Source organism: Aythya fuligula, chromosome 3, assembly GCF_009819795.1.
Source record: "Aythya fuligula isolate bAytFul2 chromosome 3, bAytFul2.pri, whole genome shotgun sequence".
Taxonomy (NCBI): Eukaryota; Metazoa; Chordata; class Aves; order Anseriformes; family Anatidae; genus Aythya; species Aythya fuligula.
The window spans coordinates 85,989,195-86,005,026 of NC_045561.1; the positions used below are offsets into that span (position 1 = coordinate 85,989,195).

The window sequence follows — 15,832 nt, forward strand, 5'->3', positions numbered from 1 at the left end:
TGGTTGTCTCATTCCATGATGACAGGCCCCATTTGATGGACCTTGTGCCAAAGCTCCCAGCACCATCCCAGTTAGGACTGCAAAATGCAGTGGCCTGTGGTGCCTGTGTGTCTCTGCAAGGATGAACGGATGCCTTTCCACCAAGTTTCTGCAATGGCTGTGTTCAGCCCTGCCAGCGGTTGAGGTGGTCCTTCACTGATGGAGGCCATGAAGATGCTGGGTGTCTAGGAAGGGTCAGGGTGGCATGGGAGGAATGTGATCAACCCTTGATGGTTTTTCCTGAGCAGTTAATAAAATGCAGAAGTTAAAAAGACACAGATTCCCACCAGAATTCAATGTGCCCCTTCTTGCCAGTCCTCTTGGACCTGGCATCATGAGTCTAGCATTTTGCTGCCATCTCACAGCACAGGTTTACAAGCAGAATTATTCCCTCAGCGGATTTTTTGGGGGGCTGAGGGGGCACAAGCTGCTGTAACTGATGACAGAAGACAAAAGATAATAAAGAAAAGGGCTGTAATAGGGTGAAGGGGTTTGGCTATGGGGAGCAACAATGGCAGGTGGGCCCACCAGAAGCTGTGAGGGATGTGTTAGGGACGAGATACAGTTGTGGTGCAGACACTGCAAGGAACACGATTCATTTTGGACCCCTAGATAAGTGCTGAGGCCCCGAAGCGACTCAATTTTAAGTTTTAGCTGCCCAAAAACCCAAGGCGCCCGAGGACCGTCGAAACGGGACGTTTGCTCCCCCCAGCGCTCTCCGTCGGTATCTCGGATGTCCCCACGAGCCGCACGGCGCTTATTTGGGGGGAAAGCCGGTTTTAAAACACCCAAAAAGCGCCGCCTGCGTGACGTGCTTGTGAAACTGCTTCATTTTTATTTCTCCTGAAGGCCACACCAACGGGGGGTCGGATTTTTGAAGGGGAAGCGCCGACAAGAGCCAGAAACGCGGTCCCTCTCAGCACAGCGCCGCCACCCCGTAATCAGCCACCCGCCTAACGAGCAGCGACCATTACGGGCGGCCACAACCCTCCCTCACAGCTCGGCGGGAAACCCGCCCAGCCGCACTGCGCATGCGCACCCCCCAAAAGGGCGGGAGGGAGGGGGCCGTTCCGTTCCCCCTCTCCCCCGGGCAGCCGTGAGGAGGCTGCGTCACCTCCCAAGCGCTCGGCGGTCACGTGGCGGGGGCCGGTCACGTGCCGAGGGCCGGTCACGTGCCGAGGGCGGTGGCGGCGGCGGTGGCGGCGGGGCGGGCGGGTGTCATGGCGGTGAACTACAGCGCCAAGGAGGAGGCGGACGGGCACCCTGCGGCCGGCGGCGGGGCCCAGGGGGGCAGCGGGGCGCCGGGGGGCGGCGGAGGGACGGGAGGAGGAGCAGGGGGAGGAGGAGGAGGCGGCGGCGGGGCGGTGAAGAGCCGCAAGCCGGACAACACGGCGTTCAAGCAGCAGCGGCTGCCCGCCTGGCAGCCCATCCTGACGGCGGGCACCGTGCTGCCGGCCTTCTTCGTCATCGGGCTCATCTTCATCCCCATCGGCATCGGCATCTTCGTCACCTCCAACAACATCCGCGAGTACGAGGTGTGTATGTACAGTGTGTCTGTGTGTGTAGGGGCCGCGCCAGGCCGGCTGCGGGCGGCTTCCAGCCCGGACCCCAAATCCGCCCCCTAAAAGCTTCAGGCGTCCCCCAGGCAGGCCGTGGGGGTCCGGCCGGTGCCCCCCGGTGGGCTTTTAGGGAGCTCAGTGCCTGGATTCACCCCTGGCACTGCTCCGTGAGGCAGGACGGGGAGTGTACACACCACAGCTGGGGTGTCCCGCAGTCATGGGCAGCGTGTGTTTAAACAGCTTGTCTTTAAGCAGTTTAACTTTACAACTATGGGTATTACAGCCTTAAACAGTCCCGGGTAATATAGTTTCAAGGTAGAGCTCTGCACTGAGCGTACGGCTCCAGTTCTTACGTGTAGAGGTGACTTAATGTTTCAGGTGCTGCGTGGGAGGCTGGTGTGTCAGGAGTGGATTGGAAAACAAACTCTGAAGAGCGTAGCCTTTCCTGGTTATACCTTCAAAACCTCAGAGCCTTTTATAATTCATCACACTGCTGTGAAAAGCTGCTGAGTGTTAACCCCAAAACTAATCTATACATCGCTCTGAAGTCTGTTTGATAACAGAATTGCTTTGTCTTATAAGGAAACAACCCAAAGGGCTCAGAGACAACCTTGAAAAGGAAGTTGACAGCTGCCATTAGTTCCAGTAAGTTTAATGGAGCCAGGATTGATTGTAGAAAAACACAGAGTAAAATCTGCAGCTGTTTGTTGTATTGGCGTATTGGAGAACATGAATTTGTGGATATAGCCATTTTAGCTGTCAGAATAACCTGTCTCTTTCCAGTAAGTGATGTTCAAAGCAGTGGCTTGTCTAGTGATACCCAGGTGACAGCAAAACTAAATTAACTAAAAAAGCCTTGAGACAGACAGTGAATGGTATTATCTTTTTGTATATTTACTAAAACATGCACAATGTTACAATAAAGCTAATTTAAAGTTCACTTTCCTTTTACACTAAAAACTAAAATTCCACATGATGAAAAGATGAAGTGGAAAATCTGGCATGTATTTTTCAGTATTTAACTGTTGTATGTAGGGATATTTGTGAAAATCAATTCCTTCTTGTCTGGAAGTGTGAGTAAATTTTCAGATGCACAATATCAGAAAACTGACACAGGTGCTTCAGGGGACATTGTCCTGTTGTCATGGACATGTTGGCCTTTAATGCCATGTTATAGTCTTATTTAAGGGTAGTACAAGTGCTTGTTTTCAACAGGGTGCTGAACTGAGGAAAAAGAAAGCTTGCTAATGCTTTTTTTCATAATGGCATTTGAGATAGCCGTTTCTTTACTAAAAGAACACACAGTCTTATGCTGATTTTAAGACAAAGTATAAGTAGGTGAATCTCCTTTTTTTTTTCCATTTTGACTGATTCTTGGTTGTTCTGTAAGGACAGGAAATTCAACAGTTCCATTTGAGTCCTTGTGACTGCATTCCTGCTGTGTACGTACTCATTCTATGCTGTTGTTGCTTAGCAGCTCAGTCTTGTAGTCCTGTGGAGTTCAAGTAGGAGCCACAAAGAAGATGTTCTCACCTAACACATACAGTACTGACAGCCCTAGGTGAACAGGGAGTGTGACTGATGCTTCCCTGTGCAGTCAGATTATGTGTATGAATATAAATATTTCCAAATTTATATTTGGAGACCAGATGGCAGGTGGTGGCCTTCTGTTAATTTCAAGGTAGTCAGGGTTGGAAAGGGGTTTGTTTTACTAAGTGTGTTCATTGTTTACTGTCTTCCTCACCTGCAGCTCTCTGAAGTCAGGTCATAATGTTTTTCTGAGGGCAGGAGGGACGGAGCTCTTGTCTTTTGAGCTTGATGTCGTGATCAAACAGGATGTGTAACTAAAAAGGAGGAAGCCCATGTTCGGTTCTGGGATGCTCATGCGTTTTTATACAAAAATTGTGGGAAGCAGGAATATATTTGTGCATATATATATATATATATACACACACACATGTAGGTACGCACAGCAAAAGAGATTCTCTTTTTAAAGGCAGGTTGCTCCAGTTGAATCTGATGGTGGTGGGCTGTCTAAATCGGAAAAGACCTTACTGTCTCAGTTACAAAACTGGTCAGTAAAATACTTCATCTAAGTGGCTCTCGCCACCCCGAAGGGATGCAGTTCAAGACACAGCTCTCACCTGTATGCCTATCTTAGGTCCTTGCTTGGTGTGCTGCATTTTGGTAGTAACCTCCAAGTGTTCTTCACAAGTAGCTGTCAGTTTGCAACTCTGGGAAGCTATTTGTGAAAGCTGGGTGCGGTGACTAAGCTCTTTTAAAAATGTAACTGGGGGAGGAAGCAGAGGTAGTTACTTACACCCACCTCAGACAACAGCCAGCTTGTTCAGTGCCTGCGTGTGTAGCTGCCTGTAGACTTGGAGTGTTGGAATTGAACATGATCTGTAACTGATGTCCACAAAATTTCTATTTGTGTACAGTTCAAATCCTCCCCAGCCCTCCCCTGGAACTAGATATTGCAGTCGTCAGCATCTCTGAGAACTGTGCTGTTCCTGTGCAGGTGCCAGGACTGGGCAGCAAAATGTAGCTTTTCCATTGATTTCCTTTATAAGCTCTCTTGAGCTTGAACGTGGAAGATATCCAACAGCTTAAATGCACTAAGATTATAGTTTTTTTGTGTTGGTTGTTCCCTGGCTTTTTCTCACTGTTTGTTTCAAAGGGGATAAACAACCATTTACATAGGGTCTATCAGGAACATTGCTCCTTTGGGTGGAAAATGAGGAAAAAGCTGCATAAGTATCTATCTTTTGTACTATTCTTTGCATAGAAAGATATCCTTATGCTTGATACTCTTATGACTGCTGATGTGAATTGCTAAGAAGTAATTAAAATGCCCGATAGACCTAAAGGCATTGCTAGGAATGAAGAAAGAAAAAGCTGGGAAAGAAAGTACATGGCTGTTGCATGCATCTTCAGTGCTGCCTGCAGTTCTGGTAACTCTGTTTCAGAAGTGACTCAGAACTTAATGAAACCTACAGAGAGGGATATCGGAGAGAAACAGGATTGTGGGATGCCTTCTACACAAGTGGCCAAGCAGAACAGTATAAATTTGTGACAGTGTATGAAGTCTATGAAATCACAGATGGCTTTGAAAATATTTATACACAATGTCTCTGTTGCTTCTCCACTACAAAGATGTAAATTGACTGGGAAGGACAGCAACAGACTGAGACTGGGCTGTGGGTGACCGATAAACACCAGTAGGTATACCCAGGTCAGGTGGATTTCTGCTTTGGCTCGGTAAATCCGTTCTTATGTTCTCAAAGTAAGGGTTTAATTATTTGTCAGGAGATGCAGATCTGCCTGTATCCCTTTAGTGTAGCTGCCTGATGAATGTAACCTACTATGAATGCAGGAAAAAAAAAGTCTGCAGTTACTGCACAGGAAGGCTTCTGGTTACCTTTGAAGTTGATAGCACTGATCTGAAGCATGGTTTTGTTTCGATATACATCAGTTTCATACTCCACAAACTTAGTGAATTCTTGACAAAAGTGAAGTCTTTAGATCTTTTGCAACCTTCAAGTATTGGTGTTTTGTTCATGATCTAAAACTTCTGCAGTGACTGAAGAACTAGCTCAGGATGTGGATGTTTAAGGTCTTTCCAAAGAAAATGTTTTTCCCCTATAAAGCAGGAAAACTGCAAGCAAGTTATCAATAAACGAATCAGCTGCATCATTTGTTTAGAGCCACGTTGGTCTGGTCTGTAGCTGAACAGAGCTGTTGCAGACTGGTGAGGCAGTGCTACTTCGGTGTCAGCACAAACTCTGTACTGACCTTGGTGAAGGAAACAAAGATAAGGTGAGTCTTTCTCCCTCACCTAATGGCTTCTGAAGCTGATTTGTTTCAGCTGGGCTTGTTTAGGGTATTGGGCTCATCTGTCAGAAGGCTGGCAGCAGAACACAGGCTATTAAAATCCCTTTGCTGCAGGAAGGGCTGCAGCTTGTTTTTTAACAGTTATCAGAGAATCTACAGGAGGAGAGACCTTGAAGAAGATCCAGAGGAAAACAGGCTTCAGTTGTTCCTTGAACCTACTTGTTTTATTTAACCGTAATACAGACATTAGCACAGATCATAAATTGTTCTAATTCTCAGTAATGTTTGACTGCGGGCATAAATCAGGACAAACCACTTGCAGCAGTCTTTCAAAAAAAAAAAAATAAATGCAGGAGTTGTAGTTCAGATGACACTGGTGTAAAACAGTTCATTGCCTTAACTTGGCATGTGTTGGACTGAGTTTTAATTCTTGATAGGAAGCTCCTGTGTCTAAGTACATAGCTCATAAGCAGATGGAAGCTGTCTCCTCCTACACATGGAGCTAACCTGTTGAACACAAGGTAATTCTTCCCTGGCATTCACACACTGGAGCTGTACATGAGAGAGCAAGCTAATGCAGTCAAGAGACTTCAGTTGGCAAGGGCCATGGAACGCCAATAAGTGCATGGCTGCTCTGGATATGTTATTTATACTGTACAGGTATTTGAAATCCATACATCCAGGCTACTTTTTCTTGTAGCTATGCTATTAAATACAGATATTTTAATAGGCTAAATTAAGTGATCATCTTGCTCATCTGCTGGGGTTCTACTGTTCTTGCCTGACCAATATTAGTGTCTTCATCTTCCCTACTTTAAGAGAGTTCTTGATCTTTAAGAACTTGGTCTTCTGTAAAATCCTTCTGACTGATTCAATGCCTGAATATGGGCAGCAAAGCAAGTTCTCTCATGCAAGACCTTTTTTTTATTATTATTATTATTAAGGTAGACTTCTAGAAACTTAACTTCTATGGAAGGCATGTAATAACCCAAATTTGCTTGTTTTATATAGCGTGTGTTTGGAAACATGATGTTGTCCTGAGTATTTGGTGTTTGTGTTTTGGGTTGGTTTTTCTTTTTCTTTTCCCAGTGGTAACGGCCCACCCCGGGGCCAAATTTGTTTGAGGCTCAAAAGGAATACATAGAATCGTAGAATTACAGAATCATTTAGGTTGGAAAAGACTTCTACGGTCATGATGTCCAGCTGTTAATGTACCACTGCAAAACGTACTGCTAAACCTGTCACAAAACACATAGATAGAATCACAAAATTGTTTAGGTTGGAAGGGATCTTTTGAGATCATCATGCAGGTCTGAAAGGGCTTTTGGAACTGAGGTGCGATAAAATTGCAAAATATCACATCAATTCTCTGGCTTATTGTTTTTCTTTATTCTCCCTACTCTAAGATAATGATTTTTTTTTTCTGTTACAGATTGATTATACAGGAACAGACCCTTCTAGTCCCTGCAACAAATGTTTAAATGTTTCCTGGGATAGCACACCGCCTTGTACTTGCACCATCAATTTCACCCTGGAACATTCATTTGAGGTATGCAAAGTGAAATTGGAACAGTGTGTGTGGTTCTTTCCCTAACTGATGGGAAAGCTGCATCCCCATAGCCTTAACTTTTTTTTTTTTTTTTTTTATACCTTAAAGGATTTTTTTTCAGTAGTACTTTGAATTCAGATCTGATTGTTGTTTATCTTTTCGGTAGCAGGGATGTGATGTTTTTAATGCCTCTCCTTATCCAGAATTGTACACCATTAAATGGGATGCTTATGTTTTGCACATCTGGATTTACTTGCTGTGTCCTAGGTGTGTGTCATGTGCTTGGCAAGTAGATCAGCTATTCCTGCACAACTTAAACTGAGTTCAGCAAGAACTGGCAATACCAGATATGTGCTTTCTGGTAAAGTTGAAGCAAATAATGAGGCTTATGTGCTTAATGTTGGACAAGAAAACTGCTGGGATTAGTTGTGGTGAATGTTATTCTGATGGTTTATGGTGTGTTGATATTGTTTGACTTCAGAATGCCAGGTTATGTTGGAATAGCAATTTGTGTACTCAGTGTGAAGAGAATTGAGCCTCTTCCTACTTTGAATGTTGCTGTAAGATAAAACTCAGTTTAAGCTTTCAGGTAACTACTGTTTGTTTCATTGATCCATTGTGTGAATTAAAACCCCTCTTGTCCTGCCTTGTAGAGTAATGTATTCATGTATTATGGACTCTCCAACTTCTACCAAAATCATCGTCGCTATGTGAAATCTCGAGATGACAGCCAACTAAATGGAGATAACAGTTCACTACTTGTAGGTATTCATACTTCAATATTAATAAGCAATTAGCAGCTGACTATTTCATAAATCTTCACATAGTTTAATAATAATGAGGTTCTAGAATTTTCGCATACCAGAGGGCAACAATAAGGAATACATATTTTGTTTAAAGAAAATGTAAAACGTTGTGGTCTCACAGCAATTGTTTCATTCAGTGGACAGCAGTGCAGTACTTCAAACGCTTCTGAAAATTGAATAGTTCTACGCTGTCTTGTTACCTTCAGTCAGTATTACTTGTCTGTATCTGTTCCATCCGAAGCTTTCATTTTCGGTATAAAATAGTACTTACCTTGGATAGTGTAGTTAAATGCATCTGTTTTTACAGGCTCGGGTTTGATACTGAACATTAGCATTATTGGAAAATACCAATACTGTGTATTCTGCTGAAAGCACTGTGTAATGTGTAGGTAATGTAATATTTGCAAGGAATGTAAATATCTTTGGGTCCTTGTTCCATCAGGATTATTTTACACCTTTATATGTAAGCTTTTTTTTTTTTTTTTTTTTTAAAAAAAAAAAAAAAAAAAAGAATGGGGAATAGTTTCCAGAAATTACAGCTGGTGACTGACACTAGATTCTGGGGGGCTTTTTTTCCACTTGTGTTATTGGCATGCTGTTGGAGTCCTTGAAACATTTTGCATTTTCTGCTATGCTTGGCTTCCTATTACAGTCTATTTTCTCTAACACTGGTGCACACTGGAAAAAAAAAACAATCCTTTAAAGGAATACTTGAGTACTTGATGTTAGAAAACCTTATATTAAAATATAAGTCCTAACAGCCTCCAAGCCTTCATTTTTCTAAGGATTGCCCATCATGGGATTCCGACTTCATTCACATTTTAGTTTATAAGTTCCTGCTTATAAAGGAAAAAATGAGTCATGTTTGACTAGCACTGAATACTGAAGTATTTGCAAATCTAACTTGTGAAAAGATCGTGGTACATTTAAGATGTACACAGAGGTATTGCAGTAAAAAACAGGTTAGTTAGATAAACTGTCACAGACTGATCTGCCTCTTTTTTCTGTTTCACTGTTAGAATCCAAGTAAGGAATGTGAGCCTTACCGCACGAATGAGGACAAACCCATTGCTCCCTGTGGGGCCATTGCCAACAGTATGTTTAATGGTATGGTAATACTTCCAAGTTACTACTTAAATGTTTTCATGGTCTTGTGGTGCTGAAAACTGTTCTGAGTAAAGACATCATTGGCTCTTGTTTTTTGAATTAACACTCTTCCATTGTTCAAAATATCTTGTTTTGTACTGATGTTGCTTTTTTCCTAAAATCTAACAACTAATTTGATCTGATAGTACAGAAGGGACTAAAATCTGCTGTGAGAGACTGTTACAGCTGTGGAATAGACTTAAAGATAGTATACATGTATATGTTTAGCACACTGCTATATAATATACATGGATTCTAAAAGAACAGTTCTTGGTTGTGGTAGGCAGATAAATGCCTTGTCCAGTTTTGTTTTGTTTTCTCCTGGAGATAATTGTTTCACTACCCATCAGGATTATTCATCTAATGAAAGTTTCTGTACCTGGCTTTCCAATTTGATTTTCTCCTTAGATACCTTGGAATTATACCGCATTGATAATGACACAAGGACTCGTATTACTTTAATTAAAAAAGGCATTGCATGGTGGACAGATAAAAATGTGAAGTTCAGGAATCCTACAGGAGATGGGAATAACTTAACTGCACTTTTCCAAGGTAAGAAGAATGGGACATTTTAAGAATAAAAAATCTCAGACACATACTGATTCCCATGGATTTTTACCTCACTATGTTTTAGTAAGTATGCTAATTAAAAATATTGTAGTTCTCTGAAGAAAAGCAAACTAGCTGAGTAGTCCTTATCTAGAAAAGTTGTCTGTTAGCAACGAATGATGCAAATTTTAATGTGGAAGTGTATATTTTCTCCTAATTTTACTGTAATCACTAAAGCCGGGAAATTAGGACATCTTTTTGTTCCTATTTTAATCTTCCTGAAGTTTCAGAAAAACTCTTTCAGTTGGTTGGCATCGGATTGATTGCATTGACTTAAGCCTGTTACTCCTATTTTGTGTATTGTTCAGTTCCCATATTTTTCTGGGCTGTTTGGATCTCAGCTATGCTTTATACTGATTACATGAGAGAGGTGGGAAGCCTGTTCCATTTCAGCTTTGAAGTTACTAGTACAGAAATATATTAGCTGATGGGGTTTTCACATCTGACAGGTAATGATTATTCAGTGCATTCAGATCAGGTGATTGCACTGAAATTATTCCAACAGGTATTCAAATAGAAAGTTATTTTTAAATTTAGAAATCATGTAGATTTTTCTCGTTTCTTAACGCTGCTTGTGGCAATTTAGTTCTGTAGTTTTTACTTTTCTGTCTCTTGGCATTTCACTTTGGTAGTTTGTCCAATGTCCTTTATGATGGTTAAAAGGTTCCTGGCTTAACTGATATTTCTACTACCAGTTGCTGTTTGGGGCATGGAAATATAAAATATTTTGACATTTTTATTTCTGATAACATTTTATACCTTGAATACTGAGAAAAGCCTAGCACGTACACTGCTGTAATACATGGTTTTAACTTGAGAAGAAATCCTGCAGTTGTTTAACCAAATTCTTCAAATGGACTTGCAAATGGAGAATGGAGACAAATCTTAACTTTTCTACTGGTAGGTTGTGCAGAGTTCTCAGAAATCTGATTCTTTGTGGTTAGAAGCAACGGATTTCTCTCATTTTCTAGGGTTACAGTCTGGTAAATCAAAGTTTCTTTGGTTGGCAGTGTCTAAAACCAATCTTCTCAGGGCTCTAGGGACCATGTATATATGCAAGGTATGTAATAGCTTTAGGTTTTACCTGATGTGGATTTCTTCCATAGAGACAAATTATGTATTACCAAATCATACTACTCTTGAAAAGGCAGATAATTTACCCTAATGCATGAGGGTAAATAAATATGCACTAGTATTTAAGCTGGGTACTGTGCAGGTGACTGAGCACTGGCACAGGTTGCCCAGAGAGGTTGTAGAGACTTGGATACCTTAAAAAGCCACCTAGATGTAGCCACCTAGATGTATGTGGTCCTGGGCAACCTGCTCCAGGGAACACTGCCTGAGCAGGGGGTTGGACCAGATGGCCTCCAGAGGGCCCTGCCAACCTCAGCCAACCTGATTCTGTGCAAATAAAAAGTTCTTTAACAGTCCAGTAATACTGCAATAGTAATGACCCAACCTGGCTGCTCATACTGCTTAGAACTTAATACGTGCAATACTAGAATGCATTTTGGTGATCCAGTGTGTCACTTAGTCCTCTCTTTGGAATACTTTGTTATCTTTGTTTAATTTTAGGCACGACGAAGCCTGTAAACTGGCCCAAGCCAGTGTATATGCTGGACACAGAAGAGCCTGACAACAATGGCTTTATCAATGAAGACTTTATCGTGTGGATGCGTACTGCTGCTCTGCCAACTTTTCGCAAGCTGTATCGTCTCATTGAAAGGAAGAATAACTTACAGCCTACCTTGCAGGCTGGAAAATATTCTTTGGAAATCGTATACAGTATCCTTTGAAAAAATTCTTAAAGCTGCTAAGGGTGTTAGCTGGATTACATGGGTATACACCTGTGAAAGTCCAATGCAAACGAGCTTCTTTTCTTACCGTCTATTAAAAAGATGGTAGTGAGAGGTGTGGTTGAAAACTGGTGGTGAGAATTTGGTAGTGCAATTACTGTTTTTTTACTTCTGTGCAAGTTTATAGTATTGTTTGTTCTGTTAGAATGTGGAATTCACTCAGTTTCTAAGCTTTGTATGGGAAAGAGTTGAGTGACTTCAGGATAGCTGTGTGAAGTTTGGAGTTATCTGAACTAGTCAGATTATCTGTAGGGGAGTATCATGCTTTAGAGAAGCCCCAGAGGTTTTCTTTCTTTGCATGTTATCTCTGCCTTCTGTTATATCATCTTGCCCAAAAGCAAATTTTGGAGGACCGTAGTATCTTTTTTGCACAATTGAGTGCTCAGAAGGGTATGGTCAGACTCATTCACCTTTCTTATCACACATCTTATTTATTTTTGTGGATCCTTGCAGTCCCTGCTAGCTGTCTTTCATTCAGGACCTTGGGGCCTGCTTTGCATCTTCCTGTGGCCATGTGCTGTTGTCAGGTTACTGTCTATTTGTAGACTTGCTCTGCTGTGTAAGTGCTCAAGTCCATGCATGAAATTAAATTACTAGCTTTATAATGAGGGGGAATCACATGGCTTGGATGCTGTAAAGGAATTGAGAGAGACACAGGAAAGAACAGAGGTATTTGGTTGCCTAGAAATTTGAGAATACATTCTCAATCTGTTATCTTCATGATATAATGACAATATGTAACCTAGGGCAGACTGGCTTTGGAGGTGAGAAAAGAAAAAAGCCAGAGCTGTGGATCGGGTAGGTATAGGTATGCAATTGCTTTTGAGACAAACAAAAGACAAGGCGGAAGCGCAGGAAACTAGAGGAGGTGGGTTGTCATAGCTACTGATTTCTTAGAATTAGAAAACTCTTAATGATAATTTAAATAGCTACTGCAGTATTTTTCTTTGCTGCAGAACAGCAGGGAGTGCATGTAAAACTGAATCAAAATACAGTTAGTAAGAAAAACTTGGTACTGAAATATATTCAAGAATTAGTTTGGATTTCCCTCATTTTATTGAAGTTGCTCTCAAAAACCCACAAATCATGTGTTGCTCTTCACTTAAAAGGGGTTGACATCTGTACCGTGGCATTTTTCCTGGAGCAACGAGGTCAGTCTTTGCCTAAAAATCAGCTAAATTTTTAGTATTTTCACTTCTAGTATTCAAAGGACATTAATGTTTGGAGCGTGATTGAGATGATCCAACACTTTAATGTGCCTGATGAAATAAAGCTAGGTTTGGAAATGTGCTTCTTATTTTCCTATATGTGTCTCAGATTATCCTGTACACAGTTTCGATGGACGGAAAAGGATGATCCTAAGCACCATCTCATGGATGGGAGGCAAAAACCCCTTTTTGGGAATTGCGTACATCACTGTTGGGTCCATATGTTTCTTCTTAGGAGTTGTATTGCTGATCATCCATCACAAATATGGAAATAGAAACACTAGTGCAGACATTCCTAATTAATCTTGCATTCTGAAAGCAAATGTACTGCATGTGCATCAATGCCAGTCCAGGACGGGCCCAGTTATTGAAAGGTAAATCTCTGTTAATCTCACTCCAGAGCCTGGGTACATAATTTTTATCTAAAGTCCCCCCCTTTCCCCTTGCTGTGGATTAACTCTTGAAAATGACGGGTATACAATTCGCTCTATTGATTGTATCTCTGCCTTTGTCAGAAACAATTCTCTGATAATTGCCTCTAACTGGGCAGGCCACTTGATGCACATTGCTCTGGTTCCTTTGATGCATCTGCTGCTTGTTCATGTGCTGTGTAATGTCAGGATGATTCAGTACATACGGATTGTGTGGAGAGAGACTGTTGTAAGATACCTTTTAAATTGTTAACTTAGCAGATTTCAGGTGTCAGTGCTGTTGAAAAGAAAAGTCAAGTCTTAAATGTTTTTTCAACTTACTGTCTTGTGTGCATGGACTCTTATATTTCTGGCTGAAATTTTAATATATTTATATAAGTTAAATATTTTTCCTGTGTCCTACCCACCTCTGTTATGTTAAATCCTTGAAGTGCAGTGTGAATTACAACACTTGGAATTCCTTTTATATTTGCAACAAATGTGCCTGGCCAGTAAACTAGCATCCTCTGAAGATATCAGAAAGCCTGTTTGTTAATTATCTGTTTAAGTCCCTCTTAAATTTTGTTCTAAACGGGGAAATGTTTGTTGCAGGTAGAACCTGCTTTTTTTTGGTAGTTTGCGTTGCTTTGTTGTACCAAGTACTAGTTTATCTATTGTGCTTGCTGGTTTTGCTTTTTAAGAGCAGCTCCAAGCATTAATCAAGATAAACCTAAAATGTGCTTTCTGTTCACAAATTTGGGTTGATTCCTTTCACTGAAGGAGTACCCTAATTTTCTTGAAGCGTATGTATTCTGAGCTGAGCAGGCTTTGTTGTAAAGGAAATATCCTGTTCTGTTATTTGGAGTAAATGCCACAAATTCTTGCAGTGTTGAGATGCTAAATTAGGAATTTAAAAGTTGAGATGACAGTAACCTCTGTTATTCAAATGCAGGTTGAGCTTGCTGTGAAACATAATTTAAATATCGCAGTTAGAAGCGATATGCAGGTTAGTGTCTTAAATCAAACTCCAGAAAGGTTCACTTTTAGGTAAATTCAAAGTTAACGGTAATCTGTAAAATATTACTTTTAGGATGATGCACAGAAATTGTAATGTATATGGTGGAGATCACATTATATGCAACTAGCTTGATAAAGTATTGAGTATATTAAAAAGACCTAATAAATTCTGCAAACCATTTATTAAGAGATTTTATTTCTTTCTTGAACATGCGCATATTTTTGTCTGGATTAAAGACATTCCTATTAAGAATTCCATTACATTAAGAATTAAATTATAGTTTAAGCGAGTTGTATTTCTGGGACTGTGTATTTGTTACAAAAAGTTCAGTAGTTTAACTTATAGTTGGCTTTAAACAACACTTAATTTATCAGAAATGCATGACTATTTTTACAGAATTACTTGTGTAATCTTTTTCAGCTAGCAGCTGAAGTGTATCGCTCGCTATAAACTATGGAATGGGGCCATGTTCCAGGGTGCTAGCTTTCTGTAATGGCATATAATAACTTGTTTGCACAGTACAGTGTGGCAGCATAGGACTTTTAAATACTCAAGACTTTAGTGTTGTAGCTATGTTGCTGGAACTATAGGATAAGGGTATATAGTATTTGTATATTGCAAGGGAGAAAACTTGGAGAATCTTAAGCTGCCTTTCATTTGTAGAGTAGTTGTTAGTCCAAAATGTGGCAAGAGTAAGGGGATGTTTTGCAATTACTGGTTATTAAAATATTTTGACTTCTTAAAACTGTTTGTCACTTGAAAAGTAAATGTTTTGCTTTGTTCATAGTTTTTTTCTTTTTCCAAGTTGGGAATGCTGCTTCTTGGGCTGTGTTCAGAATTGAAAACAAAGTATTTTTCTACCTTGAAATGTTTTTAATGCCTTTCCTTTTTCCTGTTGACCACTGATGTGGCTGTCAGTGCTGTTTGGATCTTCTTAATGAAGTGCACTGTTTGGTTCTTGCTACAAATAAAGGTCTTCTCAGAGCTTACAGCTCTAAATACTTGTCAGGCAATATTCCTGATGAACAGTATACATGAGGAGCTTAAAATACTTACAGGAGCTTAAAATATTAGGTTAAATTTGTAAACTCATACTTTACTCTGGCTAATTTGCCTTACAAGTAGATAACTTGAGATCTGTGGCTTTTGTATTTCTTGTAAGCTGCCCGTAAGTCGCATTCAAAGATGAAGTCACGGTGTCCCTGTCTGACACTTGCCAGGGCAGTGTCGCTGTCCCAGTTTTCAGTGTCATGTGTTGTTCATGTGTTGTATTTGGATTTGACCACCTGTCACCTGCCCTCTTCAGCGGCACCTTTCTGTAGTATTTGCTACTAGGGCTCAGAAATAGAGAGCAGTGCCTCTCTCCCTTCTCAGTGTCGGGTAGGTGGTTTCCAAGCCTCACCCAGTTGAGGCAGTGCCCAAGCACGGGAGATCATAAGCTTCCTGGAAGTGGCTGATGCTAGGAGAGCCTGCTTATGAATGACTCTTTCCTGGAGAGAGTAATTTGGGAAGCTAGGATATGTCTCTGTCTTTTGAAGGAGCTCTCTGAACAAATTCTCTTGTGTATGACCAAGTTCCTTTTGGTCTTGTGTCTACAATGTGGTCAACATAACTGTAACACAGCAGCATGTCCTCTCAGGTAGGTATTATTAAATTGGGTTGGGCTATGTGGGGAGTTGTTGGTTGCACTCAGAAGGAAGAGTTAACAGTTCATAACTTAAATGTGAAGGATCCTTTACAGCCTTTGCCTCCCAAGGTCACATCAGCACTGAAACACGATTCTCAGCAGCCTGGTTTT

At 41.1% G+C, this 15,832-nt stretch overlaps 1 protein-coding gene across 1 annotated transcript; it reads left to right on the forward strand.

Annotated features, from left to right (window-relative positions):
* Nucleotides 1-1,259: 1,259 nt before the first annotated feature.
* Nucleotides 1,260-14,323, forward strand: TMEM30A (transmembrane protein 30A). Its single transcript, XM_032183490.1, has 7 exons — nucleotides 1,260-1,574; nucleotides 6,865-6,981; nucleotides 7,635-7,742; nucleotides 8,807-8,894; nucleotides 9,342-9,485; nucleotides 11,118-11,327; nucleotides 12,716-14,323. Exons 1-7 carry the CDS (start codon nucleotides 1,260-1,262, stop codon nucleotides 12,907-12,909), a joined length of 1,176 nt encoding a protein of 391 aa, XP_032039381.1. The 3' UTR covers nucleotides 12,910-14,323.
* The last annotated feature ends 1,509 nt before the right edge of the window (nucleotides 14,324-15,832 follow it).

Bases quoted from the DNA above. Each gene is read 5' to 3' on its own strand.
- TMEM30A (XM_032183490.1), top strand. From the start codon at position 1,260: ATGGCGGTGAACTACAGCGCCAAGGAGGAGGCGGACGGGCACCCTGCG. The intron at 8,895-9,341 runs GTATGGTAATAC...TTTTCTCCTTAG, and splicing joins TGCCAACAGTATGTTTAATG to ATACCTTGGAATTATACCGC. The intron at 11,328-12,715 runs GTATCCTTTGAA...TATGTGTCTCAG, and splicing joins TTCTTTGGAAATCGTATACA to ATTATCCTGTACACAGTTTC.